Genomic DNA, 16,119 nt, shown 5'->3' with positions numbered 1-16,119 from the left:
AGAAACTCGAGAGCCAAAATAGGTATAGGTTAAAATGATGACATTCCGACCGCTCTTTAGAAATTTCGAAAAAATTTCTGTATGCCCCCCCCCCTATATTGTCAGGCAGATTTGGTATAAAATTTGAACCAGTATCTTTCCATAGGGCCCATCTTGTAAACCGTTAGAACAAAAGTTAAAATGTTAAAAATGTTCTTTATTAAAAAAATAAACAACTTTTGTTTGAAACATATTTTCGTAAACATTACTATTTACCCGTGAGAGTGCAAATTAGGGCAACATTTTTGTGTACATCTTCTACAAAACTATAAAAGAGAGGCATTTGAAAATTTGCAGGTAATTTCAACTAGTGCTTCGAAAGATTCTTGAAAAACGAAAATCACATCAAAAAAAACTTATTTGTGTAGCTCAGTCAATTGTTTGCTTTCTCTTGTTATACCATGTATATGAAATATACATAGTATATTAAGTTTAGTCCCAAGTTTTTAACGCTTAAAAATAATGATGCTAGGAAAAAAATTTTGTCATAGGTGTTCATAAAATCACCTAATTAGTCCATTTCCGGTTGTCCGTCCGTCCGTCCGTCTGAGGACACGATAACTCAAAAACGAAAAAAGATATCGAGCTGAAATTTTTACAGCGTACTCAGGACGTAAAAAGTGAGGTCAAGTTCGTAAATGAGCATCATAGGTCAATTGGGTCTTGGGTCCGTAGGACCCATCTTGTAAACCGTTAGAGATAGAACAAAAGTTTAAATGTAAAAAATGTTCCTTATTAACAACTTTTGTTTGAAACATTTTTTCGTAAACATCACTGTTTACCCGTGAGGGCGCTAATTAGGCGGAAATTTTATAATATGTACTATACTTGATTATCAGTTATGTATGTGTCACATGTTTGTATGTGTAATGTGTTAAAGAAATCAACACTGACTATGCATGGTATTTCAACAATTAACTCAGTCAATTGTTTGTTTTCACTTGTTTTTATTTACTTTATAACCTGACATGATGACCAAAAGTTTTAACCCAGTATCTTTTCTCCCTCCCACTTGGATGATTACTGAGACGGACCTGTTGATAGCGAATATCATTTATTAATTGACGGTTGTCTACTCAAAATTTTATTTGATTCTGTAAAAAAAATGAGTTTATGGACATAATACCTTAACAATATATTTTAATTTCATAAGATAGGTGGAGTTACGGCCAAATTACTTTAAATCTATCTATTCATTTTAATTGAATTAATACAAAAAGAAACCTCGATTCAGTTAAACTCGATAAATATTTACAAAATTAAATTAAAATAAAACAATGACAAATCGGTAATCCAATTATTCTTTTTTAATTCCAGATCGATTCAAACGGCGACGGCTACATTGAACTAAAAGAATTAAAAGAAGCATTGGACACATGTGGCTTCAAACTTCCTGGATGGCAAGTACGACAAATGATCGAAGATTTAAATGGTAAAAAACAATCACAAAATGGCAAATTATCTTACAATGAATTCGAAACCCTTTGTACACAATTAAAAGCCAATGAAGTTGGCAACACATTCAAACAGGTCGTATCGAAAAAGGAAAATTTAGAAACATTGGGTGGTATGTCAGATGCGTCCAGTGAGGGAACAACACATTCCGTACGATTAGAGGAACAGCTAGCGTTCTCTGATTGGATTAACACAAATTTAAGTGGCGATCAAGATTTAAAGCATTTGTTACCAATCGATAACGAGGGAAAACAATTGTACGATAAACTTAAAGATGGCATTATGTTGTGTAAGATTATAAACCATTCGTGTCCGGATACAATCGATGAGCGTGCGATTAATAAAAAGAATTTAACGGTTTATACGAAACATGAAAATTTAACGTTGGCGCTTATTTCATCCCAATCGATTGGATGTAATATCGTGAATATTGATGCACACGATTTAGCGAAAGGTAAACCGCATTTGGTGCTCGGATTATTATGGCAGATTATTCGAATTGGTTTGTTCAATCAAATTACATTGGAGAATTGTCCTGGTCTGACAACACTGCTTTACGATCAAGAAAAGATCGAAGATTTAATGAAACTGTCCCCTGAACAGATACTTTTACGATGGGTTAACTATCATTTGGAGAAGGCTGGTGTTGCACGAAGATGCAATAATTTCCAATCGGATATTGCCGATTCAGAAGTATACTCGTATTTATTGAAACAACTTGCGTCACAAGATGATAATGTTACTTTGGAAGCGTTGCAAGAACGTGATTTGATATCGCGTGCGGAAATTATGTTACAACAAGCGGCTAAATTGAATTGTCGAAGTTTTGTAACACCACAAGATGTTGTACAAGGTGTTTATAAATTGAATTTAGCTTTTGTGGCGAATTTGTTTAATAACCATCCTGGTTTGGATAAACCTGAAGGTGTTATCGAAGATTATGATGCAATTGAAGAGACTCGTGAAGAAAAAAGTAAGTATTCGTTTTTTTTTCCTGTTCCCAGTTTAGTACATTTAAATAGCCGGAAAATGTAGAAAAGTGGTGGAACAACTCCGATTTCAAATATTGTTTTTCTATGTGTTCCTGAGACCATCAGGAACATTCAGCCGCACTAACCTCTGTATTACTAGGTAATTCTCCCATCCCCAAAGCACTCCAAATGATAACAGTGAAAATACCTCAGTAATCAATTCCCGAAGGTTTTTGATTTCGCTGATCATGAATTCAAAGCGATCCCGAAAACGTCAAGAGACGATTTCCAAGACAAAATTTAAAATTTTCAAAAATTATTTATTACTAATACTTCTATGGGTGGTTTTAATGGGGTTGTAACCATCCTTAGTTACTTTTTGACCTCGGATTCGTGATCAACTACCGTCAAGATACGATATCGAAGGTGAAATTTTATATTTTTTTTAGTCTATTCTGGGGCTAAAATTCATGATCAGCGACTCCGAAAACCACCGAGAGACAATTTCTGAGGTGAAATTCAGAATTTTCAAAATTTTTTTATCAATGATACTTGTAGGGGTAGTTTTAATGGGGTTGCAATCATCTCCAGTTGATTTTTGGATTCGGCTTCGTGAACAACGATCCCAAAAACTCCTCAAGAGGTAAATCGATTTCTGAGGCAAAATTTTGAATTTAATTAATTGTTCACCTCTGTCACTTCTAAGGATAGTTTAAATGAGGTTGCAACCTTATTCAGTTCCTTTTTAACCTTGAATTCATGATCATGACCTCGGAAACTATCGGGTAAAGATGTTGGAGGTAAAATTCTGATTTTTTTAAATTTTTTTCACTGTTACTATTTGGAGTGCTTTGGGGAGGGGAGAACTACCCTAATTTTCTCAGTTTTCATAGTAATGCAGAAGCTAGTGCGGCTGAATGCTGGACTAGACTAATATCACTCATATTTCTGATTCGATTCCTTATCAGTCACCTAACAAGGCGCACCCGGTTGGAAACTAGACATCTCGTATAGATCTATTCTTTGATCTTGTTAAATAATCAATAAACCACAAAAATTCTAGAAAATGACATCCTTATGACTCGAAGTATAATTTTTTTTCTAATTTGTATATTTTTTGGTTTCAGCATACCGTAACTGGATGAATTCCATGGGTGTGGCACCACATGTGAATTGGTTATACTCCGATTTAACCGATGGCCTAGTAATTTTCCAATTATACGACATCATAAAACCTGGCATAGTGAACTGGAATCGTGTACATAAAAAATTCTCCAAACTTCGAAAATTCATGGAAAAATTAGAAAATTGTAATTATGCTGTTGAATTAGGTAAACAAATTAAATTTTCTTTAGTCGGTATTGCCGGTCAAGATATAAACGATGGTAACGCAACACTTACGTTAGCGTTAATTTGGCAATTAATGCGTGCATATACCCTATCAATTTTAACACAATTAGCAAATACCGGTAGTCCAATGGTGGAGAAAGAAATCGTTACATGGGTAAATAAGAAGTTACAATCGGCTGGCAAGAAAACATCGCTAAAAAGTTTCCAAGATTCCTCAATTGCTGATGCTAAAGTAGTTTTAGACTTAATCGATGCAATTAAACCAGGTACAATTAATTATGATTTAGTTATCGATAGTGAGGATCCAGAGGATCGTTTAGCAAATGCTAAATATGCTATTTCCATGGCACGTAAAACGGGTGCTCGTGTTTATGCATTACCTGAAGATATCACCGAGGTCAAACCAAAAATGGTGATGACTTTATTCGCATGCCTAATGGCTATGGATTACATTCCAAATATGGATAGTAAAGAAAGTTAAGCAGCCAAACGCCCTTTATGTGCGATATAAAGGGGGGAGGGGCCACCCAATATACACATACATTTTAAGTCGTAAATTTTACCAAATTTTAGCGATAGATAATTATTTTCGAAAATTTCAATTCCATCAGAAAATTGATTCACAAAGTGAATTTTGAGTTTTATTTTTGAAATATTAAAAAAAAAAACATATCAAAGCAGTTTGAAACTGTCACGTACTATGAAGATCTGATGGATCTAAAAATTTTCACTGTTCATTTAGTATGCAATATTTTAAAGTTTTTTTTTTTCTTTTAATATTCTTCGTAAGAATTTAAGTAAAATTTTTTTGTATATTTATTTAAAAAAGCGGGTTAGAATGGGGCCCTTAAAAGAAAATCTACATAATTTTCTTGAGAGAATAAAATTTCAAATGAAAATGTACAGAAAAAAAAAATGTATACAACGAAATAAGTTTTTACCAAAGTACATTTTACGTAAAAATTGATTTTAGAAAATTTTTTCTTTAAAAAAATACAAAACTTACTTTTTTCCCCTCCCTCTAGATGATTTTTTTATTTCTTATTACGATGTAAAAAAAGTATTTTCCGTAAATTACAAGTGAATATTTGATTATTTTTCGTGCTATTAAAATTTTTTTTATTATATAATTAGTTCTTTTTTTACAATTAAATAATGGGTATTTTAAATTTTACTATATTTTTCATAAGGCTGAGGGCACACGATGTGTCAAATCTTCGAATTTCATTTAATCCGGTTCCATTATGCCGACCAAACAGAAAATGGCAGTTATGGCCGCGTATTTTTTATAAAAATAAACATTATAAAATATTAAAATATACCATATAATCATTAAAAATTGAAATAACTAAACTGTATACAGGGTGTCCCATAAGAATCGCACTTTTTTGTTGTATCAGGTAGAAAATAAAATTCTAAGACGAAAAGTCCTCTTCCATTTTTTTGATCCGATGCACTGATAGTTAGCTATTTATTAAAATAATCAAAAAGCCAATCAAAAGCATTGTAACTAAAAATTAAAACCACGCGAATCTGACTGATTACTTTTGACCAATTAATGATTTTTTTTTAGATTAAAAATAAATTATTAAATAATCATTATTGTCATTAAAACAAAATTAATTAAATTTTTTTATTTTGAATTTATCAAAAATCATTAATCAGCCAGTCTCAGTCAGAGTTGCGTGGTTTAAATTTTTACTTACAATGCTTCTAATTGGCTGCCTATTTTAATTAATAGCTAACTTTCCGTGAACCGGATCAAAAAATGGATGAGGACTTTTCGTCTTAGAATTTTATTGTCTACCTGATGCAACAAAAGCGTACGGTACTTACAGAACACCGTGCATATAAATGTTACGTGGCAATTGTGAGCGGATTTAAATTACCCACAAGCTCTTCATAGACGTGAGACGTACCAACTCCACAACAGCCGCGGGGAAACAAAATAAAATAAGCTAATACGTTCTTAAAACTGTGAAAAATGATATAAAATTCATCAATACGGTACGTGGACATTATGACTTATCACTTACCCGGGCTTACCCGTGGAGTATCACTTACCCGGGCTTTTTTCACAGACGTGCAAACTCCACCATAGCCGCAGCGACTATAAATAGAATATCTAATGCACTCAAAGAGGTTCACAACCGCAGCTAACGCGCGTATTTTTTAAGTTTTAGGGTTTTAAAAATCGTCAAGTATTAGTTACCCGGCAATAATGAAGACGGGTTAACATCATGTAATTCTTGCCTGTGTGCCCACAGCCGAATAAAAAAAGCAATGCAAGTCAATGCAAATAAAATAATTGCGTATATTATCAAATATTTTACAAATGTGTAATTTAGTTTTCCCAATTTTTATATTTTACCCATACTACCTTGAGACAAAAAGGATAGGAGATAATTGCAGATGACTGAAAATAAAAATGGCGTCACTGTTAAACTGTCACTTACTTTCCTAAATCTTAAATGGTGTTGTCTAAGAAAAAGAGAGGAGGGCAATTGATTAAAAATGATAAAATAAACTTTTAATTTATTAATATTTATTCTAAAATTAATTTTTTTAATCAAAAATGTACTTAAATGATTTACTGATTAAGTAAAAAAAATATATATAATTCTTATTTTTTTGTTTTTTTAATAAACTAATTAATTATTTAATAATTTTTCCAATTAATTTAAACAAATGAAAAAAAAACAACGTGCTGTGTATTTATCATTCTATATTTAACAAAAATAATCTTAACACATTCCAAAAAAAAAAATAAAATAAAATAAATGTATATTTAGCATTTGAAATAATAAATAATTATTAGCAAGAAAAATAAAAATCCACAAAGATTTTTTAGGTTAGAAACTGATTTTGCATTTAATTAAATATAATAAATTAATCAACAAAACACGAATATAAAAATTGATTGCTCATAAAAAAATAGAATAAATATAACGGCTGGGTAAGAAAAAAAAAAGTGTATCATATGAAAATCGTAATTTTTTAAGAAAAATTTATTTTTATTTATTTATAAAGTGATTCTGCATGCTAGGACACTCTGAAATGATTGACTGTTATGTCATCAGAAAGAAAAAAAATGATCGCATGATGTATTCCTATTTTAGATTATGGTTTCAATTATATATTAAGAATAACTTGGCCCATAACCTGTTATGAGCTTTTTCAATAATTTGAATAGGAAATAGAAGAAATGTAAAAATATGTTCAAGCATTTCTCTTTCAAACGTTAGATCCTTGAGATTTGAGTTGGAACACAATTTTTTTGTAGGAAAATCATATAGGATTTCGAATGATATCATAGAAAATACTCTGCAATCGTGTTTACATAAAATACGATAATTTGACACTTCATGAAGTAAAATACAAAAATCAATTTTTTCACCAAAAATTCTGTCTTGAATCCGTTAAATTTAGTGCGGAAAAGTCTCATTTAAAATTGTTTTTTCGGTTGAGTTCGAATCGATTTTTGAGGAAGGGAATCAATTTAATGGCTTAAAATATACAGGCTGTTATTTAATTGATAGCAGAAAGTTATACCAATAAATTAAGCTTTTCAAGACAAATGGAAAAGCTCTTTTCCAAATTTCGACCCGTGACCAAATTCGGGATATGGGACTATGGGAAAAATAGAAAGATTTTTGCATTCTCGTAGTTTCCTAAAACTCCCGAATTAGGCCTCAGATCGAAATTTGATAAAGAGCATCTCCATTTGTCTTGATAAGCTTAATTTACTAGTATAATTTTCTGCTATCAATAATAGACCACCCTATATAAAGGACAGATCGATTATATAACAGTCACTCATTTAAGATACCCTGGGTACTATTATGTCATTTGAAAACATAACCAAATTCAATTACTTCAGTGGTCCAGTAAAATTTTACGTGAACGGCTTAATATGAAAATGGGGAGACTATATATGATGGGAACATACGGTTCCAGATTTGATTTGTACGATAGTTATTGCAAGCTTTATTTATTCAAACTGGTACCTCTGATTCTCCGTCCAAAGCCCCAATTCAAATTCATAAAATTTAATTTTTTTTATATGAAACATTTTTCAAGGTACACTATGTATACAGCAGGGAAATGGATTGATCAGACTTATGTGTAGGAGACGGTGGTACTTATTAAAAGTTTAAAATTAAGGTTCTTAGCTTAAGTAAGTTAAGGTGCAAATTTTTTCCCCCTTTTTTAATGCATAATATTTTTTTATGTAAGTTATATCAAGCCAGAATCGTATAGATCGACCTGTTTCCTTTTTATTCAACCGATTTTTCACTTTTTTTATTCGGTGAAAACAAATATGAAAAGGAATTTTCTATTGGGTACTATTTGCTTATTAAACGGAAAAAAGAATTTATTCAAATAAGATATGGCGCTTATCGAACTCTAAATAAGAAAACCTTGACGTAACCAAGGAAGAAAGAAAACGAGAAGTAATAATTTTTTCCAATCGCGGAAATGGGAAAACAGGAAACAGGCATTTCAGAAATAAAATACGGATAGCAACCCATTGACTTGGCTATCAAACTTCCAATTTCTTGTATTCTAAGTTGCTCTAAATATTCACGATTGTGATAAACTTTGTATTTATTAATAATCTAGTCTGATCAATTCAATAAATTAAAAAATTAATAAATGGCTACGCATGCGTAATGACACATGTGACATTTAGGTGTTCCATTTTCCATGTTATTGAATTTTGATGATAACTAAATATTTATTATTGGAACAATTTGAAAATCGAATAATATATCGTAATGCAGACGTTAAGGTAGTTCCTCCGCGACCGTCCAGTCAAAAAGTTTTGGACTAATACTATCATTCAGTGCATTAACTGTGCTATGACTATTATACATATACCATATATTATTTTCACAAGACTGTAGTTCCTCACTAACAAATCTTCTATACGTATACACACACATACTATGATATATAACTTTACCATTAGTTATTATATCCTCTCCATAAAAAAATATCGCTAAAACGAGTTATTTATTTAAGTTTTTTATCGAAACTATATGGTAAATAATTTTTATTTTTATTTATATATTTTCTAAATATAGTATTCTACATTATATTAGTTTTTCATAGAGATGGTGGACGTCATTCATTGGTAAATAAATATAATATTTGTAAATTTGTGTATTTTTATACACTTCTCCCATGTACACGTACAAATTGCGTCACTTTTAATTGCTAATATCTCATGTATGGCATGGTAAATCATCTTCTAATTTTAACAGCAAGTGTATTATGAATTAAATATTTTATATTCTGAGTTTTGAGAAATTCTTGGAATATCACTTTCGTGTAGGTACTACCTTAATTGATCGCCTGGAACTTGCGATTTCACGCTTGTTGACTTTTTGCTTTGGAAAAATTTATATTATCAATAAAATATAAAAATGGCGGGACATTTAAAAGTAACATCGAAAATGGAATACCATATAGTAATTATATAATCCTAATTAAAGAAACGAATGACAAAAGTTAAAAAAATTATGTCAATACTTAATATTAAATGTTTGTGAGAAGAAAATGTATAAGAAAAAACTTGAATCGAGATATTCGATACAAGAAAAAAAAATAATTTGAAATAATTTTTTTTATAGACAACTTTTTTACAACTTTTATACTACAAAATTAATATTTAGGGAATAATTAAATTAATGGAATTTCAATAGAAAAAATTCAAAAACTTTTTAATGTGCAGGGTTACACAATTAATTATTACGTAAAAAAAAATACTGCTTCATAAAAAAATTTTCGTAATATAGCGTTTTTCGATTTCGATCAAATTTTGGAAAGCCCCATAAAAACACTAAATCTAATTCATTTGAAGGATATATAAATAGTTCTGTGGATATCTCTTTAAAATATAAAATTGGGCAATACTTACAACCTTTAATTCGGAGCAGAATCGTCTCCGAGTAAGATCTGCTATTTTACATAGATGAAGCTATAGCTCACAGCCTATATGCGAAGAAAGCTCACGACTTATCCACCAGGATTGATGGATTCATGGTTCCGAACCCAACCTTTCATTCGGAGCAGAATCGTCTCCGAGTAAAAGGGGCTATTTTAGATAGATGAAGCTATAGCTCACAGCCTATATGCGCAGAAAGCTCACGACTTCTCCACCAGGATTGATAGATCCATGGTTCCGAACCCAAACATTTTACATCAAACTCTCCGTAAACTTCTATCGATGCAAATAACATGTATGAAGATTTCATCGTTATCCATACAGACCTCACAAGTGGGATTATTTGAAATAGCCAGATAATGGTGAATGTAAAACTTGATCAAAATCGAAAAACTCTAGATTTTTCGAATTACGAAAAAAAAAATTACCAAAATATTTTTTCCCTAAAATATTTAAATAAAATATTAATTACAGTTTTAAATAATTATTTGTGCACGTTTACCAATTTTTTAAATTAATATTAATAATATGCAATATTTAATTTTTAAAAGGCGTTTTTTACAGCCACATAAATCCAAATCAAAATTTAAAAAAATTTGATTTGTTAGAATTTTTTGGAAAAGTGGTTGTGTTAAAAGCTCCCCTTTAATTGAAATATCTATTAAATAGATATTTAAATTATTTAAAATCAAATTTTACATCTAGTAAATTATAACTTGACAACATTCGAAGGAAATCCTTTTGGGGTCGCTATCACATATCTGTAAAATGGATAATAGTTGAACAAGAATTAAATATGATAAAAGTAGTTATTTAGTAAGGACAGTATGATCTTTAAAGCTTAGTGGAAATACTTTCTGGGAATGGAAGAAACCTCCATACGACAGTATGGGATACGTTCTCCATGTCTGTAATCTAGGACCTAACTACCCAATTTTCAATTTAGTTTAACTTTTAAAAAACAACGAAATTGTCAAAATTTGGTGTCCCCTAAAGACAGAAATCTCCATACGACATTATGGGAGGCGTTCTCGATGTATGTAGTCTAGGACCTAACTACTTTATTTTCAATTTTGTTTAATTATAATTCACACGAAAACGAAAAGTGTTCAACATTCCCACGAAACGAAGAATGTTTTTCTCAAATAACGAAATTGTCAAACTTTTGTGTTCCATAAAGCTTTTAGAAATAATGGAAACCGCCATACGAAAAGATGAAAGGGGTTCCTCATGTTCGTAACCTAGGACCTAACTACTTTAGTTTAGATTTTGTTCAACTTTAGATTAATAAAATGATAGCGAAACGAAGAATTTTTGCTTCTCAAACAACGAAATTGACAAGCTAGTGTGTGAAAGTAGATTCCTAAATATGGAATTGTTCAAATCCCAAAAACAGAGAAGTGTTACATAGTTATAATTTAATTAGATTTACATATGTAAATCAGAATTTTATTTACATAAATGAAGTTTTGCCATAAACAGTACTATTATTACGAAAAAGAAAAAAAATAAGATTTTTTTTAATTTCAAATTACTCTGTCATTATATAAAATTATGTGCTATAAATTACAGAGAGATCCAAATAGAATGAAGTAAAAAAACAACATTTTTTATTATGAATAGTGTAAATCAACAGTGAAAATCGATTGAAAACATATTGAAAGGTTGTATAATTATGGGTGTTATATCTGACATCAGGGTGGCGTTCAATCTAGAAAACTTGGAAATTCTGGAAAAATTAGGGAATAGTCAGAAAATTTTAGAATTAACGAAAAAAAAAAGGTAAAGCAGAAGGATAAGTATAAAAGCACGATATCTGGTGAAGCTTGTTATAGGTTTGATTTACCTTAATGAATGTTTTTGTATCAAGAATACGAAGTAAAGAAAATTTGTTGGCATAATATAAAAATTTCAAATTATCGCAACCCTTTGCTACAAGCGATGTCTTTATAACGCAACTTTCACTGTATTTGTTTTATAACTTCAATCTTTTATGATCACTCTTTATAATATATTTATATATAAATATTAATTACCAATATATTTTTAATGAAAAAAAAATGCTGAAATGCTAATTTTTTTTTTTAAATAAAAAAAAAAATATTTTTATTATTTTTTTCCAATATATTTTTGTTACTGTATTTTTGTGAATTTTATAGAATTTTATGTTAAATATTTTTATTTTTCTTAATTTTCCTTCCCTTGTATGACAATTTTCTTAACGAATTTTTAGAGCTAATTTTTTTTGCATTATTTTAATTCCAAACTTATTATTCTCTTAACATCTTAAGTAGTCGCATACTTTCGGCAATAGTTCGGATATTATCGGAACTAGTGAACTTTTTTTTATAAAATATCAACAACTGTGTCTAGTGATCGAGAAATGCGAGAATATTGAATCATGTTCTTCTAATACCAAACATCGAAAAATTATTTGTTTTGTCGATTGTCTCTTTATGGTAAAATAAAACGGACTACAAAATAACCTCTGACAAATGGTACAGGACTTCGCAACGTCGGCAAAAAAAGAATTTTATTATGGGTGATTTTATGATATGTTGTTCTTCTTGGTCTTTTAGTTAGAGCTTGGGCCATCTGGCTGGCGGTAGTGGTTACGTTTAGTACTGCGCAGCCTAAATGTACAGGTAATAATCCTAAATTTTAAAAGTATTTAAGTATGTCTGTAATTTTAATATTATGTTATTTAAGTATACAAAAACCTAAAATTAAATAAATTAAAAAAAAAATCCATAGAATTACATAAGAAAAAAAAAAATGCTGACTGCTGCTGGATTCGAACTCGGAACTAGTTGTCACTAAAATAATATAGGAAATACTGGCGCCTTAACAATCGCGTCCATCTAACACTCAAAAAAAAGCATTAGCATTGCAATATTTTTCATAAATTTTTCGCTTTTATTCAAGGTTTAGCAACCGAATTAACGTCTGGCAAATTAATTTTAGGTTTTTGTATACTTAAATAACATAATATTAAAATTACAGACATACTAAAATACTTTTAAAATTTACGATTATTACCTGTATATTTAGGGTGCGCAGTACTAAACGCAACCACTACCGCCAGTCAAATGGCCCAAGCTCTAACTGAAAAAGCAAAAAGAACAACTTATCATAAAATCAGCCGTAATAAAATGCTCTCTCGAAAACGCTGCGAGCTCCTATACTAAAAGTTTCACTTTAAAAAAATAAATTAAAAATAAGAAATTTTGATAATGTTTGGAAATTGTGAGAAAAACGAAGTTAAAAGAAAAGATTAGTTCTAAATATTTTACAACTATTAATTTTTTAAGATTCGTTCTTTTTTTGTGCAATAATATTCGCAAAATTGATTTTTTTTGGTGCTAAAATAAAAACCCTTTGTAATTTTATTTTACGAAAATAAAACACTATCATCATTCCAGAGAATTTTTTTGTACATGAGAGCGCGATAAATCAAAACTGTATTATATTGTATTTTTTTTTTCGAATTTAAGTGCTATAAATTTATACTATTTTAAAAAGTCAGAATAAAATCTAATCATTGACAAACAATTTTTAAATGTTTTTTTTTTTTTTTTTAACTTTCATAATTCTTTTTTTAGGTTTAAGGTAACCAAACTTTGGATGTTGGAAAACGGAAAATTATTCGGTCAGAATCAGTGGCGTAGCTCGCCTTGTAGGGGCCCTGTATCAAAATGAGTTGGGGGAACCAAATTAAGGATAAAGATTTCTCACAAATGAAACAAAAATGCCATTAAATTAAATTGAATATTTATTGATTATAAGTTATCACTTAAGCTAACCAAACAATTCAAATTAAATATATACTTTTTTTTAATCTTTTTTTCGGCAAATTGATTTATTAAATCATAGCTGAAGATGATTTCAGACAATATAGACAATAGTGACAAGTCTGATAGCCTTAACTATCCCATCGAAGTAATTTTTTATCAGTTTTAATTTTGAAAAACTTTTTTCAGCTGTTGTAGTTGTATCTGGAAGGGTCAAGAATAAAAAGTATGCTGTTATTACCTCCGGAAAACCGGATGCATGGCTATTAAATTTTATTAGTAATAATTCCATGACTTCCTTAATGGAATGCATTTTTTGAATATCAGATTTTAAGCATGTTTTGATAGAGCAATTAATAGTTTATAAAATTTCACTAATTTTTGCTCACACACGTTAGGGGCCTCTGTAGCCCGGAGGCCCCGTATCATTGATACGGCGGTAACTACGCCCCTGGTCAGAATATACAGAACCTTTTTAAAGCTCCAAAATGTCAAAAAAAAAAACTTAGAATTTACAAGTTATTTAAAAAAAAAATTTTCACCGAATTTATTCTACGTTTTCTATTTTCGGAAAAAAAATCTACAATCAATTAGTTGTAATTCGGTAAGTATTGCTTTCACAGGGATGAATGACACTTTTTGATCCTTTTCAAATAATTCAATAAAATTTAATATTAGACCTTGCATCAAATCAGGTATTATTGTTTTTTTGATATGTTGTTTGCAATGTTAAATCCAAGTTTTTGACCTCGGGAAACGACGGAATAATGCCGAAAAAAAACTAAAAAAACTTTGACCTAGAAAGGCTGGTTTCAACAAAAAGAAGATTAAATTTGCTACAATTTGAGATCAAGCTGGTTTTTATAGGACCGATATTTTCGGAGAGATAGCTTTTCAAAGTTTGTCTATTTTTTCAAGTTAAAAATTAACTACTTTTGTTTGAAACATTTTTTCGTAAACATCACTATTTACCGTGAAGGCGCAAATTGGGCCAAATATTCTCCAAAACTATAAAAGATAGAGAGTTGAAAATTTGCAGGTAGCTTCAACTAGTGGTCTTGTGACACATTCTAGCAAAACGAAAAAAAAATTCTAGAAAATATTTTTTCGAAATTTTCGAAAACCAGTGATGTTTACGAAAAAAGGTTCCGAACCAAAGTTGTTTATTTTTTTCATTTAAACTTTTGTTCTACCTCTAACGGTTTATAAGATGAAATTTGGCGTTAAATCGTGTAACTTGACAAAATAGACAAACTTTGAAAAGCTGCATCTTCGATACTATCGGTCCTATAAAATACGGTCTCAAATTGTTGCAAATTTAACCTGCTTTAAAAATGAATAAGGCAATGATCCGGTCGTTTGACGAGGTTGAAAACTTGGATTTAACATTGACTTTGCAAACAACCTCAAATGAACAAAAATATCTGATTTGATGCAAGGTTCACCCCTTTTCAATGTATAATTTGACTGAATCAATTGGTTAAGAGATATAATTAATTAAAATTTTGCAAATTTACATGGGCCCCAATGAGTATCTCTGTTCAATAACGCCGAAAATCGGAAATACATGGTTCGTAAAATAATGGCACAGTTGATACTTCCAATAGATAGAACAATGTTTCAAACGCACACTGAATAAAAAATTAAACGATTTATTTAGTTTTGATTTAATTTAATTTTTATGGTCATAATTTCATGGTTTCTGTTTCTATTGTTAATCGTAAGAACTTAAAGGAATTGCGCGGCAAAATTTGAATTGTAAAAAATTCCTTAGATTATAATGCATTTATGAAATTTATAATGATTAAATGCTATCAAATATTAATTAATGTAAAAAATTTTATTTTATTCATAATCAAAATAACAAAATAACATATAAATTAAAATTACGTTGGCTTTTATAAAAAAACATGGATAATTTTGAGATTATATTTAATAGGTTGGCTGATAAGTCCCCGGTCTGACACATAAATGGCGTCGCTAGTATTAAATGCATATTATTTTTATATAGTACCAACCTTCAAATGATTCGTGTCAAAATTTGACGTCTGTAAGTCAATTAGTTTGTGAGATAGAGCGTCTTTTGTGAAGCAACTTTTGTTATTGTGAAAAAAATGGAAAAAAAGGAATTTCGTGTTTTGATAAAATACTGTTTTTTGAAGGGAAAAAATACAGTGGAAGCAAAAACTTGGCTTGATAATGAGTTTCCGGACTCTGTATTTTTTCCCTTCAGAAAACAGTATTTTATCAAAACACGAAATTCCATTTTTTCCATTTTTTTCACAATAACAAAAGTTTCACAAAAGACGCTCTATCTCACAAACTAATTGACTTACAGACGTCAAATTTTGACACGAATCATTTGAAGGTTGGTACTATATAAAAATAATATGCATTTAATACTAGCGACGCCATTTATGTGTCAGACCGGGGACTTATCAGCCAACCTGTTATGAACCTCAATTTAATTCAATTTATTCATTCTTTTTTAAACAATACATAGATTCAATTGATCTCAAATAAGATTAATGAGAAAATAAGAATTACCTGGTCGATACAAATT

The 16,119-nt window shown here is 29.9% G+C and overlaps 1 protein-coding gene across 1 annotated transcript in view; it reads left to right on the top strand.

Moving 5' to 3' along the window:
* Positions 1–4,556, top strand: part of LOC123302346 (plastin-2) — a 36,413-nt gene extending 31,857 nt beyond the window's left edge. Inside the window, exons 2-3 of the mRNA XM_044885239.1 lie at positions 1,357–2,467; positions 3,593–4,556. Of these exons, the coding sequence (XP_044741174.1) occupies positions 1,357–2,467; positions 3,593–4,296 (1,815 nt within the window). The 3' untranslated portion in view covers positions 4,297–4,556. The remainder of the gene's footprint in view (positions 1–1,356; positions 2,468–3,592) is intronic.
* The last annotated feature ends 11,563 nt before the right edge of the window (positions 4,557–16,119 follow it).

Source organism: Chrysoperla carnea, chromosome X, assembly GCF_905475395.1.
Source record: "Chrysoperla carnea chromosome X, inChrCarn1.1, whole genome shotgun sequence".
NCBI lineage: Eukaryota > Metazoa > Arthropoda > Insecta > Neuroptera > Chrysopidae > Chrysoperla > Chrysoperla carnea.
Note: the sequence above shows the minus strand (reverse complement) of the source record. Positions and strands in the feature narration are given on the sequence as shown.